Here is a 17135-nt window from a genome sequence, read left to right as displayed (position 1 = left end):
TCACTTCACTTAGCAATGCCGGGCAAGTCTGCTGTAGTTACCTTGGCATGTGCAAAAGGGTTTTGATGCAGCAGCACAGCTATTATGGAAAATGAAAAACAGGCAGTCAGGCTTTCTGTAGCTGAATTAGCAGTTATTTTTTACTCTCTTCAGTCACAATTGAAATAAATGTTTGACTCTATTAGAAGTAGATCTGTGCAGGGTACTTCTGTTGAAGTTGGAGAAAACTATTTTCAGGATAAGGTTTCATCTCAATAAAAGCTTTAGCGAAGGGTATGCTGAATACATACAACTCAACAAAATAGCTGCCTTGCTAGTGTGGTTTGATGGCCAAGGCTTTAAAGAATTCTGTCTGTCATATGTAGGTGTCTTACCTTGGTAAATTGATGAGGCCTTAGATCAGTTCTGACAGTAACAGTGTTAGATAGGTTTACTTTCCTAAAACCCCACTGTGCTCTTCAGCTGATTGATGTGTTGGGGTGAGTATTCCAGATCAAAAGAATAAAAATAAAAATAATTTTAAAAAGACAACAAAAAAACAAACCACACACAAAAAAACCACAAATCCCACAAAAACAAAGCCACAAACAAAACCCCAACACTTGAAAAGCAGGATTTAAGGAAACGTTCAAGTTTTTCTTTTGAAAAACAAATTAATTTGAATCCTTCTGACCTGCTAACTGTGAAAGGTAACACAGTTTAGCTAACTTTTTTTGGTAACCAGACTTGAGAAAATTATCTAATCCACTACATGTAGTTGCTGCTTGAAATGACTTTTTTTTTTTCCGGGGAAGTTACTCCCAGGATCACGTCTTTGCTGCTAAAGAAACATACTTGTTTTGTAATATTCTAGATTCTTCTACATGCCTGTGAAATTTTGAAAGTCACTGAATAACACAATAAAGTAGCTACTACTTTAGAACTTCATTCTCTGTATGTACTGGGAGAGAAGACAACACAAAGATTGTGAGACTGAATCTGCACTGTGTATTTGAATGAGTGCCATTCATAATTAACTCGGGGGTCCTACATGGGCTTACTCCAAGGGCAGAAAGATTAAGACAGAAAACTAAATACAGTAATTTACTGGTAGGAGTCAGTATAGCCTGCCTTCATCCTAATCCTAAAGATTGCTTATAGTTTTCAAAAGTGTTCATTTAGTCTTGTGGGGGAGGGAAAGGTGTCCTGGTGCTGTCCCTGTTCTTCACGGTGTTCTTTATTTTGGTTTTCAAACCAGACTATTTTAAGAAAAAAATTAATGATAATGGAGTAATTTTTATCATAGACTGGTGCATGGTTCCAGCCCCATTGTCAGCTCTGCTTCCCTCTTTTAAGAAAGGAATGGCCAAGAAACTAGTGAATTCGGATGAGATTGGGAACTAATTAGTTTACATGTTCAGATGGAGCAAAGAGGCTGTGATTGATCCAGGTTTGAAAATAAACCAATTTGACACTAAAGAAAAATGCATTGGACAACCCTACATGAAAAAAAAAAACAACAACCTGGGATAAAGAACCATAAATGGATAATGGGATGTAGCTTGGCTAACTTAAGCAAAACTGGTGCCTAATGGTAGTGGAGACAATGTAAAAACAGAGGTAGAAATACTGCCTTGCCAGAGAAAATAGGAAACAGTGAGTTTAATATTAAAGAATGTTTAGGGTTATGATAGATTGCAAGACCAATATGAGATAAAGACACACCCAGAAAAGACAGAACTGGGAAAAAGGCAAACTGGAGAGGGTAGGCTAAGAGCAGAAATGTTGGATAACTAGTGAGAATGCTCTCAAGTTCATGCAGCCCTTTCTGAGAGAAGCCAACAGCAAGTGTGCCCAATGCTTTTTATATTGACTCAACACTAGCAACTCTCAGTAACTTTCATAATTCTAGTGGGAGAAGCTGGGGAAGCGCATTTAAAATTTCTGGTCCAACTAATTAGTCGTGTGTGTAACAGTGTGGTGCCTTGCGGCAGAAATTGCTCAGGTATGCTTAAAGGTCTGAAAACTGCATATAGGCAAAAAAAAAAAACAAACCCAAAATTAATATTGCAATGCCAATTTCACTAATATTTAATATAATACAGGTGAATTATGCTTATGCATTGGTAAAGTCCCTGGCCATGTGATCACATGCTGTTTCTTTTGGAGAATTTTGATTCATGACTTGTCTGGAAATATGTTAATGCATTTGCTGTGTAGGAACCCTACCCTGATTGAACGTTCTGTATAGTGGGCAATTTAATCCCATTTAGGTTAATTTAAAAGATACCCTCTAATTTGGGATGTTGAGTCTTCTGCTTTCTTGTTATAAAATAGGCACAATCACTCTGCTGCTTCAGCTCGTGAGGTTTACTTTGAAACACTGGACAATGCCATGATGAAAAAAGTGCAGAGGCAAACCTCTGATTTTTTTTTAAAATGGAGCATGAATAGCCCTAGAAGTCAGTAAATAAGGGTGTGGAACCATACAATGAGTAATCCAAATAAAACAAAATACTGAATTAGCTACTCACTAATTGAACAGTTGATTGGACTGAGGCAGCAGTCCTATGTTTTTAGTACATGATCAGATAAGACTAATACAGCATCTATACAGAGGTCACTTTAAGGCTTCACAAGTGAATTTTTACTTTAGTATTTCATAAACTTGAGTGTTAAGTATTGCGGCCTTAACCTGTGTAGCTCTGTGTACTTACTTTATTTATATATTGTGGGGTTTTTTGCCTACACAGTTCACTTAAATATTTGTCTGTCTATTAAGAGACTTAACATTGTCAGTGGCCATCTGACAGGATCTTGTTCTGCATAACAGCAAGGACTTGGTGAGAGTATCTCTGTATACATGCCTCTTGGATCGCTCAACATCAGTCAGCCTGTTCAATAGCTTGCCCGATGACGAGGGGAGATGTCATCCTCTAGAAATGTTTTTCCTGAAATAATGTGCCATTACTGATACTCTACTATAAGACATAAACTTAACTTTACAGCTGCAACTAGTCTTAGAAAATGCAGCCATGTGGTGGTTACTACATTAGGTTTCTCACAGAAAGATCTGTCTTCTCTCTTATGATTTAAATAAATAAGTAAATTAACCTCCTAAGTTCTCTTTAGTTTTTTAGAATTCACAAAGCGTTCTAGCAATGCATTTCTTCTATTGGAAATGCAGAGCAATGTAATTGTATTTGCTTTGTTTGGGAATATGGACAGTATTCATCAAAAAAGCATCAGAGAAAAAATGTGTTTTAAACTTTTACAGGGAGCTGCTCTTCAGTTCAAGACCATGCAAGGGTGATTTATCTGTGTGGCTCGGTAGAATTCTCCATATGCCTTCATTTCAGTTGTTCAGTGCACAAAGCAATATATTCAGTATATAATTTCTTATATTAAATATAATCATATAATCATTAAGGTTGGAAAAGACCTCTAGGATCATCAGGTCCAACCGTCAGCCCAACAATACCATGTCTCCTAAACCATGCCCTGCAGTGCCGCGTCTACATGTCGTTTAAACACCTCCAGGGATGGTGACTCCACCACCTCTCTGGGCAGCCTGTATATACATATATATGTATATGCATATATTTGTGTGCGTATGTGTAATATGAATGGGTTGCTATAAAATACAGGCCTTATTTCAGGAAAGCAGAGTTGTCTTTATTCAAAAATACCAACTCTTACACAGATTTATTTTTAAATTATCTTTAGACTTCATAAAGATGATTTTTAATTTTTTCTTTATTTTCTTAAATACAGGCTGGGTTTGTCAGGGAATTGAATGGAAAAGCCACAACTCTGGCTCTTAGTTTATAGCAAAACAAATACGTGAAATGGTTATTGTGTTTTAACAAATCACTATTTATCAGATGATCCATGGTAACTATGTGCTTTATTTTAGCAAGTAAAAACATGCTTGAGTTTAACTAAACAAATTTTACCCTGAGGAATGTCGGCTGGCATGCAATAACTCCAGTGAGCATTACTAATTCATTCATGATGCCTACACCATAACTTCATGGGCAATAAATATACTCCTAATTTTTATAAACAGATCCTGTAACTTCACAGTTCAAAACAAATATAAGGGGTGTGAAAGGAGGTATGAATAACATGTCTTTGGTTAGTGCAACAATCTCATGAGGCTATTAATCATAATTGCTGGTATCTATTCTTGGGATTAAAATTAAATAGACAAAGCTGTTGCCCAGTTTTATGTATGTTTGAAAGACTTTGCAGCAGCAGTATCTATATGCTGTGACTGGTACTATAGGTAATTCATTTCACAGTAGCATGGCCAATATGCAGAATAGCTGATCTATACTGAAAGAGGAGAAAAACCAAATCCACCCATCTTCCTTACCTTTTCTGAATTGTGATGTTGGAGCTTGCTGTTTCTAGTGCTTGGGCTAAAGGTAATATAGAATACCTGTATTCAAGATGATAACACTTCAACTAGAATCAGAAAGTTATATACACATCTGAAATTTTTACACAAAGATCAGAAGTATCAGGCTTTTTGCCTCCACTACAATTATGATATATTATTGTGCAGCCTAAGTAAATGAAAAACAATCTGGGTAGGTTGTTTTTTTTTTTAAACTGGCTTACTCTTGGTTTGCAATACTTCCTTTCAGTGAGTTAGACTGAAAACAGCAGAGGACACCAGTTGACAGTCAGTTTAATTTGCTGATTCATCTGTTATAGTGATGGCTTCAAGCCAGAGCTTGGCTTGCAGACTAAAGGCTGAGAGCTGTGAAGATCCTGGGATTTGAAGGAATGTTGGTAAATTGTTGCTGAGTGAAGGCAGTGAAAGTTTTTTCTTTATTTTTGAATTGATCCTGATTTTGCATTGACAGAAACCTTTCTACCTTGAACTTGCAGTCTTTTTTAGTTAAATGGAGACCAAACTTTATAAAGATACCAGGATGGAACAGCTGGATATTAGTTAAGTGCTGCTTCCATGGATATCTTGTGCAACCAAAAATGCAGCTCAAATAAGCTTATGTTTCACAGCAATCAAACAGAGTTTTGGCAAAGGCTTTGCAAATGTCGTCTTTTCCTGGCAGACTTGCAAAATAAACCTGCTGGGTTAAGTAATGAGACTAAAAGGGAAAAAATCCAGGAAATCTTTTCTTGCCAACAAGCAATCTGGAAGAGGGTTACAACTGAAGAATTGATGGTTTCTAATTTAAAAGAAAACTCTTAAGTAGATTTAACCCTTTTTGTATGAAGTCTGACTCTAAGAAGAGTTTTGAATATCTAATTCAAACATACTATGTGTATTTAGGAGAGTAGGGCTTCTTCCCCCCCCCCCCCCTTTCTCTTCTCTCTTCCCCCCCGCCTCTTCTCTTCCCCCCCCCTCTTCTCTTCCCCCCTTCTCTTCTCTTTTCCCCCCCTTCTCTTCTCTTTTCCCCCCCTTCTCTTCTCTTTCCCCCCCCTTCTCTTCTCTTTCCCCCCCCTTCTCTTCTCTTTCCCCCCCTTCTCTTCTCTTTCCCCCCCTTCTCTTCTCTTTCCCCCCCTTCTCTTCTCTTTCCCCCCCTTCTCTTCTCTTTCCCCCCCTTCTCTTCTCTTTCCCCCCCTTCTCTTCTCTTTCCCCCCCCCTTCTCTTCTCTTTCCCCCCCCTTCTCTTCTCTTTCCCCTTCCCCTTCTCTTCTCTTTCCCCTTCCCCTTCCCCTTCCCCTTCCCCTTCCCCTTCCCCTTCCCCTTCCCCTTCCCCTTCCCCTTCCCCTTCCCCTTCCCCTTCCCCTTCCCCTTCCCCTTCCCCTTCCCCTTCCCCTTCCCCTTCCCCTTCCCCTTCCCCTTCCCCTTCCCCTTCCCCTTCCCCTTCCCCTTCCCCTTCCCCTTCCCCTTCCCCTTCCCCTTCCCCTTCCCCTTCCCCTTCCCCTTCCCCTTCCCCTTCCCCTTCCCCTTCCGTGGAGCTAGAAGTCATTTAAATGAACAGAATAAATAGCTCACTGCCTTCTGCTTTTCAAAATAAGTTATTTCAAGAGAGGGCATGCTGTTATTTAAGTGTTTTGAATATAACATCGCTCTTCTTCCCCATAGCTGTAAACACCAGCAGGTATGCTGAAAGTTATAGGATCCAGACATATGCAGAATATGTTGAGAAAAAACATGAAGAAAAACAGGCAAAGAGAAAATGCACAGAAGATAGTTGGAAGGAGATTGAGAGAAAGCGGTTAAAAACTCAATGCACACCTTACATTTCTCAGAGTCGATACTGCTGTGTTAACAGGTAAGACTTTTCCTGCATTGCCAACTCTTGTATTTTTATTGCATCTTTATTAGAAGTTTAGCAATTTTCAGGTAGTCCTTAAGCAATAGGTATCTTGTTTTCTGTATATATTTCTTTGCATTTAAATCAGTAGTGGAACATCAGCTGTCACAAGATAATATGGAAAGGATCAGAAAGAAATTAGTCACAAATGTGATTAGACAAATTTTTAAAATATTGGGACCTTGAGGGCAAGTCAGATCAGTTTCTGAGCTTTATGCAGCAGCACCATTTCTTATAACCAAAATAAAAAAAATTATTCATTTGACAACTCTGACTTGTGTCATCTAGAAACTTAGCTGTCATCTTATACGCTTGTAAAGGCCGTCTGGGTTTTGGATGACTTTCCGTGGTGATAATACTGCTACAGAGAAGGGTATAAATTACCATCTTGAGCAGTCCTGATGAAATCATCCTTATGTTTCAGAAAGAGGAGGGCAAATTATGATACCTTCATGGCTTTAAGTTTTTGGAGTAAAACCTGAAAAGGGTTTTAGTTCATTACTTAAGGACACAATTAAGGCAGGAGATGCCAGTTTTGATTCTGGTACAGTATGTTGCTTTGTATATTTCTTGTTCCATTTTTACCCTCTAATATTAATGACAGGTTTTGGATATGATGGTAACAGGAGGCTTCTTAGTCATCTGTGTAGCTGTGAATGGGAAGGGTCTTTTAGTATTACTTTAATTATATAATTGACCTTTCAAGTTTATTGCTTCCTCCCCTCCCCCAAAATCTATATAAAAATAAATTTCAGTGGAGTGCACAGTTACATGTAAGGTGGAGAGTTTGCAGTTTTTGTTGCTTGGTTGGGTTTTTCTCCCTGGTTAAACAGACCAAATGAGATGATCATAAAACCAACATGGAGGTCTTTCTGCTTTATCTTTCTTGGGAATGCTATGATAAGTTCTAGCTTTCATTGTAACTTCCTGTAAATGTTATCTGTCATGTAACAAATCTACTCAACTTGTTCTGTTGTTCTCACTTACACGTGCTTATGATTTGCCTACTTTGCAAAATTAAATGCAGGTGTGTATTTTATCTAGCTGTCAAATTACCATGGCTTTTGTCACGGTGGGAATTCTAAATGTGTTAGAGACATGTTCGATCCCTGAAAACCATATGGTGGAACCTGGTGATAAAATCCATATCAAATGAAGTTAGTTTAATTGAACTATTGTACTTCAGAAAACTTGGGACTGCATGCTGTGAAGAGATGAGGAGCTCTAAAGAGTGTCCTGGCACTAGTTTACATGTGGGTAAGGTTTAGGTCTATAGAAGGAATCATATAATTAAGTCTGTATTAAATGGTCTGAAAATACTTATCACATCTTGGGTCTAATGCAAAGAAATATTAAGTCCTAATTCTATTTCTACTAGAGGAAGTATCTCTCCTCAATGAATGTTTGGTTTTGGGTATCTTATGGATTCTAGACAGATGGTAAGAGTGGCAATTTATGATTTGAACCATAGACAGCTTACTCTTTTAACATATACTCTGAAAAACAGTAAATGCAGAAAGCTGGTTTCTTGTTATCTTGCAAAGAAGTTTGAGGACTACGGCAAACATATTTGGAAAATTGCTGAATAAAATTTTCGGTGAATACTTAAAATTATGATACATTGCAATGAGTGGTATGCCTAAGCACTTAATCTCCTTGAGAATTTTTAATCTGTTTTTTTTTTTCTAGAGTTGTAAAATTCCACAAGAGGCAGCCTTCGTTTAGGTGATCAACACTTTGATAGCCTTGGATAGCAGCCTTTATTTTGTTGATAGAACTTGTTTTGTAATTGATGTTACATGAATTTTTGTTCTCTTGTTATTCCATTAATCAAGTGGTTTGGTTCTGTCCCAAATTCCCTTTCATGCAGGTCTTTTGACATATTTTTCTTAATTTTATTTTTATTTGTTACTAATTAGATTGTGTTATCCTGTGTCAATCAATTTTTTGTAAACATTTCCTCTTAAGTATAATCTGGTTAGGTATAACATGGATCTGCAAACCTTGTGGTCTTTCAGTTCACTTGGGATGAACATTTTCCCTTTGTTTCCAGACAAAGATATCTCAAAAATATTTATTTTTTAATATGTTATATAAACATTTAACTAGAAAATATAATAACTATAACATAATATAAATATTTCTATGAAGCAGTCAGGACAAATATATGTGTTTGTATTTGTCCAGGTTAATTTGAATCATATATAGTTGAGCACTCAATACTGTACTGTATCTAGCAGCTGATCTCTTATAATAGCTTCATGTTACTACATCCTTTATTTATTTATTATTTAGTAAGCTTACTTCATCAGTTTCTGCCAGGGAGCACAGCTGCAGAATAGCTGTTCTCTCCATGATGGCAATATATCCTGGCTACTTTTTCATTCAGTAATGAAGTTGTTGGGTATTTGTCATGATCTTTTGTCTTAAATTGACAGGTTGATAAATATGTAACATAGGTTCTTTAATTCCTGTCTTACTAAAAAAACTATAGTCCCATATTAGAAAGGAACTACTCTTCAAAAACCATAGCGTGATAGTATTGCAAGCAGTCACAAGGTAAAATCACTTATTATTAACGTACACCCTGTGCATACAACCTATTACTACTGTTAGATGTTAAAATTGGTTTTAATGAAAATATGCCTAATTATTAATGTCAGATGGAGAAGTAGATGGAAAACTGATGCATTTGACAAAACTTCAAGTGGTTAATAAGATTCCCTGCTTTAAAGCTGATCACTATTCAGAACACACTTTTGAAATTGATTATGGCTTCTCGTATTATACAGTACCAACCTGCCAGCTCTGCCATGACTGTTAAATGCATGGATTTAAGATCTTTTCCTTAGCAAACAGTGTTAAACTATAGCATGAAAAAAACACGGTATGTTCCATGTAAAACTAGATATCCTGCTTTTCTTGTAGTTAGTTACTCGAATTTTCCTGATCATCATCTAGCAATGAGTAAAATAAAATATGGCCAATGGCAAAGGATTGAGGCTAGTATGAAGGACACGAAAGTGATATGTCATTCTGCCTCAGAAGTTTTCTGCCTAAAACCAGGAGTGCTGCATCTTCTGTCAAGTCAGGGTGCCGTTTGTAGCATCACTTCCTTGAATGTCTTTATTTTGCTGAAGATGGTTTGTCTCATTTTTGAAGTGTTCATGTATTTCTGCTGATTATTCTTTTGCTTTTTACAGAAATGGTTGTTTATAGTGGTTTATTACTAAATAAAGAATAAGAATTGGAAAAAGCTGTGTTATTAAAGTATGGATAATAAATATTGCAAGCAAATTATTATAGTATTCTAGTGTTATTTCAGGAAATTTCACCTGCTTTTAACCAAAAATTACATATTTTTATGATGGGTCAGTAACTATTCCCCTGCTTTCAATGTTGTTCAAAGTGACAAGAAAACACAGGGTTTATGTTTCTGCTTAAATGAAATTTACTTGAAGTTGGAGGTCTGTGTATATCCAGGCCAATTCAAGATGCTCTCTGTTTTGATGGAAGTAAGTGTTCCTTTTAAAAGTAGAACATGCTTTTCCAAAACAGAAAATATTTAATGCTACATCATAATTGTTTTCCCACCTTTTGCCCCCCTCCACTTGCTACATCTTTCAAAATAATTACCACAGTACTAGTTAGATTGCCGCTATTCAGTAGCTGAAATGACATTAAAAGGTTCATGGGCAGTTGAATCAGGTGCTCTTTCTGGCAGTAGAGTGATATAGAAGTCCTCCACATCCTGTTGATTCATCTCGTACTAATGTTGCTAGTCATACTGCTGGAATTTAAGAAAAATACTGTGTTCTTTGTTGATTCAGACTGTACTTAATGGGAACAGAAATTGAGAATTAAATCTAGATTTTCTGTTTCTATCACCTTCCTCCAGTGGCATTCATCCTCATCAAGTTTGCCTGTGAGCTGGCATTAAAATAGGTCAACAGAAGGGAGAGGCTGAGGAAGGACTAGTGGAAACTGCTGTCATTGAAGACACTGGGAACCCCACCTACCATCATCACTAACTGATGTGAAAGCTATATTGTGTTCACTAAGTAGATTTGCCAACTGGCAATGTATGAGAGGCTTTTCTTGTGGTTTTGTTTTTTGGTCCATTCCATCCCCCCAAACAGAACAACCCACCCCAAAAACAAACAAACAAACAAAAAACACCAAACAAACAAAAACCAACCAAAGCCACCTTGATTAGTAATTTTATTTAAAAAATAAGAACAGTCTCCATTTCAATATAAAAAAGAAATTTCAGAACCTTCTTAAAATATTCTTTAAAAAATTATTGCCTGGATAACTCTTGTACATGTGTGTTTTGAAACCGAAGTGCTAGGTTTATTAACAGATGATGTAAGTCCCTGTCTCTAAATGGTTCAGGTGTCCGAACAGTTGAGGATCCTAAACAAGTGTATCTGAATTGGACAGTTACTGGTAGCTGTTAGTTGTTCGGTTCTTCCACTTTGTTTAGTTGTTTCTGTACAGAGTAAGGAAATTGAGACAGAAATATGGACATATTCAAAACTAGCCGGTATAATTAGAAAACTGAACTTTGCTGTGAGTAGTGCTCTACCTTGTATATACAACCATACTGATTTGCTACTATTCCTGAGTGAATAAATAATGTTGCTGTAGTCCTTGAATCTTATTTTAGGTCAAAGAAGAGTAAGACACAAAAAAATCAACCCGTAGACATCTAGAATCCATGCAATCAATGAGTGAATGTAGAGTAAAATTAGTAGTTTGGGAGAAAGCAATAAGTTAACAGTTCTTCAATATAAAATATATATATTTTGGATTTTGTGCTGCTGGTTTTCTGCTGGGTTTTATTCCCCTTAAGGGTATCTGCAGAAAGAATATAAGGTCTAAAATTAATTTTTATTTTGTACTTTGGTACGCAGCTAAATGCACACTGAAGGTCAAGAACTTGTTTCTCTTTATTTGCAATAACTTTATTTGCAATGACTTTTCAAAAGTCTAAGTTGAAAAATATTAAATTTAGCCATAAGACCTTTCAAAAAGGGAACTTCTTTCTACAGTGAATATAACTTCCCTTCTAAAAGCCAAGTGCTCATAATCTGTGTAAGAAGTCCTGGGATCATAATTTATGACTCCTGAGTTTTTTCTTCCTTATGTATTTTTCAGAATATCTTTCCCAAAAGTAGAATTCTTAGAAACTTTTCTAAACAATGTATTAAAAATATATATATTAGTTATTAATTTTCGAAATGCTCTTTCTTCACTAGACCTTTTTTCTTTCCAAACCAGTTTTTTGCCTGTTTTACAATACTGAAGTGTGTGTGTAGGATAAACAGTTCTATCCAGCTTTTTGGCTTGCATCTTTTTATTGATGGTAGTTGTGGTCTGACTTGAAATGATGATTTGCAAGAAATCATGCAAGAAGGCCTTCTGTGTGTGAATGTTTAGAGGAAAAGCCAGCTATTCATCACAGTAAATGGTGTTTGTGCTCCTAAAGTGGAAGTAAGCGCATGAGGCGTAATCATATGTTTCATTTTTGTTTATTGCCTTTGGACATCCCAGAAAGAGTCTGTTTTAAATTGCAAAATGTTCAGCTGAAAAAAATTCCATTTCAAAGCCAGAACTATACAGCCAAATTTAACAGTCTTTTAGCTGAAACCGTATTGAAACAGCATAATTACATGCTATTATTGATTAGAAAAAAAAAAAGCTTGTAAAGCTTTGTTCTGTAACTTGGTATTAATTTTTATTTAAATAAAATAATAAAACATGGCTTAGATGCATACAGCCATTTTGTGTGGTTCTTATTGAAAAACTAAAGGTTTGTATGTCTAGAACTACCTTTATTTTAAAGAGTTTTTTCCAAAAGAGCATTGAAAAAGACATTTAAGTAGCTGATATCCACGTATCTAAAAGTTTGTAATGGGAACTATTTTTTCAATTAGCCCCTTTGTTACTGCCTTCTTTCTTATACTCATGCTAATTTGATTTTAATATAGTCACATTTGTATTTCAAAGAAACTAAACAATAGTGTTCCAGCTGAATGAAAATCTATGCAGTGTTATTTCAATATATGCTGAATGAAATGGAGCTCTAAGTTCATCTTCATACTGTATTAGTCAGGCTTCATTCAAATGCTACCTATGAAATGAGTGTGCAGTTTTTTGTGCTTTTTATTTTGCCAGCTCATTAGATGGTAGGACACTTCACTTTAAGGCCTGATTTTAAGTTTATTATATGGAGCTTGATGGTTTTCTCTTCCTTTCTATAATAGAAATGCTTTTAAAACTGTATATAGTTCCAGGAGAGAGGATGAAGTTAGCATGTAGAATCCTTCAATATCAAGATGTGTGTTTGAGGCTTAACAGTGGTATATAACGTAGTGTCTATTGAGAATGATTTACAAGAGCTTTCATAACTAAGAGAGTAAAAATTAAAAGTAAGCAGAGATAGAGAACAGCTTTAATTACGTTTGAGCTGAGTGATCTCATCAGAATAGCAGCTAAGCCTGAGACATCTATAGTACAAAGAAGCATTACTTTCATCTACATAACTATAAAATTCTGTAAGTTGGCTAAGTCAGATCTTCCAAATAATGTAATTTCATGGTACATCACTTAGTACAGTTTATTCTACTACCTTCATAAGCATTTAATTGATGTACAGTAGCTAGTACCTATGTAATAGTTATTCTTGACTTCTCTTAATCATATTTCTTCTGCACTTCAGTTTTACAGATACCAGTACAGTGGGAAAGAGAAGCATGAGTCCTATTCAGGAAGAAACTGGTTCTGATGATATAGAAGAGGGAGAAGGCCAAGGTCCTGAATATGATCAGTCAGGCTCCTGTGCAAAGTCCCTTCCAGATGGTAAGAAGAGAGCCAAAAAGTTGAAAAAGATCAAGGCAGGACAAGTTCCAGCAGGTAAGTGCAGTTGTTCATGCACATGGTTTTCTGTTTTGTTTGGAAATACCCTAGGCCTGAACAGAACTGAAGTTGTTTTCTTGACTATATTAACTTTTCTGGACTTCTGTGAATGTAGTGCAGTAAGTCACTGTTATAAGTTATTTTGCAATAAGTTATTTATACTGAAGATTACATAATACAAAAACTGTGAAAACAACCAAAAAACCCCCCACAAAAAAAAAACCAAAACCCCACCTGAGACCAACTAAAGGAAGTAGGATGTAGTTAATATCTTACTTGCTTACTTTCCTCCTTAAAATAAAGCTCTTTGAATATTTTTAGCTATTCTTATTATCTTTTTTTTTAATATGACTTTCTATTTAAGGTTATCCAATATATTTTGCATACCATACGCAAAATTGAAGGAATTCTGAAGGAACTGAAGTAGGATTCTAGAGTAGGTTTCCCTGTTAATCCAATACTTTATTGTGAAATGTAAGGTTAACTTAATGCAGACATTTTCCCTTAAGCTTGATTGGATGGAGTCATGGCATAATTGAATGCACATAGCTTGACCTGCCAGATGTGTGTCATTAGACAACCCCTATTGCTGGCAAATGAATCCAGTTTTAATAAACTTACCTGCTGCCCTGAAAGCTAATATATGTGCCCTTTTATTTACACTTTAAAACTAGACATCCTGATAATATGGCACTAACATCCCTTATTTACAGTTATTTGTGAGATAAGGTATTTCTGTGAGTTGAAAAAACAACAGAATTTCTCAATCTGGTCAGAATATTATTTACGTCTACAATTAACCCAAAATTTTGACAGTCTACTTGCCTGCCCCTCACCACTCCTCTGGCACACCTCTTTCCATAGTGCTGTTTGACCCAGTCAGACTGCTGTTTTATATCCTCAGCTATAAATAACTAGGTTGCAGTCCTCTGCAGAACATTTCCTGAGAATGTGTTGACTTTCTGAGACAGCTCAGTGAAGGAGTAAGCTGCCAGACAGGTGCTGATCTACTGGGCTCTTAAAGTTATTCCGGCCCTTTACCTTTCTGGGTGCTTTGCATTTATGAATCACTTAGCTGTGGGGTTTTTTCTGATAACACTTGGCAAGATGGTGATGAAAAGTGAGTGTGTTTAAAATCCCTTCTAAACATTTTTGATAGGTGGATCATAATTGCCCTTAACAGTTTTTGCAGTCTACTAAATGCCCTGAGTAAGCCTTTGCTCATTTGAAAGGCTTACTGAACTGTGAGCAGATCATTTACATTTCATGGACTGCTGGTTGTTGAAGCTTGAGGAATCTCACTTTCAGGAGATGCAGATTTTGAAAAGCAGAAGAAATAGTATTTTTTTTTGTTGTAAAAGTGACGGTTTGTGGTCTTGCCCAAGTGATAATTTTTTTTTCTTTCTTCTGTGATGTATTTTATAAACTTAGAATGTAATGCTTGAAAGGTCAACAGTGTTTCTAATACAAATTATAAACCCAAATAATCTTTTCCTTTGTTCTAAAAACTGTTTTGATGTATACATCACTGTATGCAATGCTCTGTGTGGTGTTTGTAACCATAGCCTTTCTTATTGTTCACTTGGTTGAAGACTTTTCACCTAGGGATGATGATGCAAGGGGGTTTTTGCAGACTTTAATACCTACACATTTTTTAGCCAAAGTACTGTAAACTGTATGTCTGACTAATCACAGGCGGATGATACTGCCTGTGTTTACAAGGTTTTTACATACAAAAACCCTGATATTTTTGCTATGTTGCATGAGTTATTGTAACCTGAACCGAAAAAAAAAATTAACCTTAGGTCACATTAATTTAAATCTCCACCGATTTTACTTTTATTGATCTATTTATTGCTGATTCTATTTCAACTTTTAGTAATTTCTTACAGTAATGGATTAGACTAAAAAATTAAGTCATATCTTAATTATTGGTTATCTGGAGTACTGTCTATACTGAAGTATAATAAAATATGAATAGTTAAAACTTCATTTCAGTATCTGCTCTAGCCACTTTTATCCAGAAAGTAGTATTGTATACCAAACATCCTTTTTGCTGGTTTGTTAGAGTAAAACCTTTCTTGGCTGATTCAAAAGCTGTGGTTGGAAATTGCTTTCTTCTTGTAGTTTATTAGGGCAGTTGGGCTATGCAGCCATATGCAAAATGACAAGACCTGTCTACTGGCATTCCAAATGTAAAATATATTTGGCATTATGGAAATACACATTATTGGTATTAGTGTGACTCATCTTTCTTTTCCAATTAATTTGGGCTGGAAATAGTCTTCACTGCATTAACTACCTTAAACACGAATAACGGCAAGTACACTTGGGAAAATATTATTATTTAACTTTATCATCCCAGTTATTGCAAAAAAAATTACTTGGTTTAAAATATTCATTAATTGCAAAATATAATATTTACCACCATTTGGGTAAGAAACTTGACATTAACTTTTTTTAAAATGCCTATTCATAAACAGTCTCTTGGTTTCCCTTTGTAAATATTGACTTGCCAGTAATGTATCTAGAACATTGCTCTAGAGAAGAAAATATGTCTTTGTATGCTCTGAAAGAATAAAAAGATTCTTGATTTTAATATGCAAACATTGAAAGGAATAAAAATTAAAGTTTTAATATATTGTTCTGTGACTGTCTTTTAGGAAGCGTCACAACCAGTTCCACTGGAATTTTTGAAGTCCCTGAAACATGGTAGGAAACAGCTGCCCTAACAAGTGGATTTGATTGAAAGCAGTTGCAAGAATACACCTCTTGGAAGCCATACTTTATTTAAATAAAGTGGTGTTAACAAAGCAGTATGTGTCCTGAAAATCAGTTTAATTATTTTAAACTGTTTGTTGATCACTGTCAATTTTACTTGTGTGTATATTAACTAGTATATGATTCGTTGTTGATCATGTGATATCTTTGCTGTCATAAATGATAGATTTAAGAAGAAAGACTAAACATATTTTGGTCTCCTACCTTGGCATGCCAGCTATGAAATGTACAAAAAGTACTGGCACTCTGTGATTTCATGCTAGGCTATTTTCTGTGCTTGAGGAGAGTTACCACAAATCTCCTATCTTTAGCTATTTTTTCGGGTAATATCAGTATGCTGTCAGCATCCTTGAAACAGGTAGAACTGCAGTTTCACATTATTGCTTTCTACCAGTTACTTTATCTGGAAATTTTTTTTAGTTCTCCATTCCCTACCCACCACCCCTGTGCAGCCAGTATTCATCTAAATGCCAACTTTATGCATACCTGATCCTTTCAAAAAAACTAACTTACAAGTTTCTCAAACATCAGTTTCCGCATAGAAGGTAGTTTTCCTTTGTTTTCACATCTATTGCTGTTTTCATACTTAAGTCTTGATCTGTTTCTTCCCTCCTTCTTCCCCAGCTCGAGGGGATTTTGTAAAAACATTTTTTGGTTCCTGTGACAAACCTGCTAACTGCACCAGCCCTTTATTTGTTTAAAAAAAGATCTGCATTAGTAGATTTCAGAAAATGTTTGATATTTAACATTTTTGTATCATGGAAATAAGAACAAAAGATGTATTTCCGTAAAATGAAAATTAAAGACATTTTCTTAGGAACTGGTTTGTTTTTATTTATTAGCTTCTGAAATGTTTTTAGTGAACTCTTTTTCTTCATGATACAACAATTTTTTTGTCAGGCTGCAATTAGCAGACCATTTTGGTCCGTGGACTACTTTCAAGATATTTGTGAAATGTAACCAGGAAAAGTAAGTCTCTTGTCATAAGATTTAAATTGCTCTGCATTTCCCTTGGAGGGGGGTCAAAAAGGAAGAGTTCGGCAAATCAGCAAGTTTAATACCATTGCTGTGGAAGAGTGAAATATTAAGAAGGCTTCATCAGGTTGTATTTACATTTGTTATTAAGTATAATTGTTATTAAGTATATATCCTGAAGAAC

The 17135-nt window shown here is 35.7% G+C and overlaps 1 protein-coding gene across 5 annotated transcripts in view; it reads left to right on the top strand.

Moving 5' to 3' along the window:
- Positions 1 to 16796, top strand: part of PARN (poly(A)-specific ribonuclease) — a 63051-nt gene extending 46255 nt beyond the window's left edge. For 4 of the 5 annotated variants that reach the window (XM_064461880.1, XM_064461883.1, XM_064461881.1 and 1 more), the window contains exons 22-24: positions 6043 to 6232; positions 12999 to 13192; positions 15859 to 16796. In XM_064461880.1, coding sequence (XP_064317950.1) covers positions 6043 to 6232; positions 12999 to 13192; positions 15859 to 15911 — 437 coding nt within the window. In that variant the 3' untranslated portion in view covers positions 15912 to 16796. Of the gene's footprint in view, positions 1 to 6042; positions 6233 to 7963; positions 9575 to 12998; positions 13193 to 15858 lie in introns of those variants that run through there. The other variant, XM_064461884.1, reaches the window with a different exon arrangement.
- The last annotated feature ends 339 nt before the right edge of the window (positions 16797 to 17135 follow it).

This window comes from Phalacrocorax carbo, chromosome 10 (assembly GCF_963921805.1).
Source record: "Phalacrocorax carbo chromosome 10, bPhaCar2.1, whole genome shotgun sequence".
NCBI lineage: Eukaryota > Metazoa > Chordata > Aves > Suliformes > Phalacrocoracidae > Phalacrocorax > Phalacrocorax carbo.
This window is presented reverse-complemented; position numbering and strand designations above follow the sequence as displayed.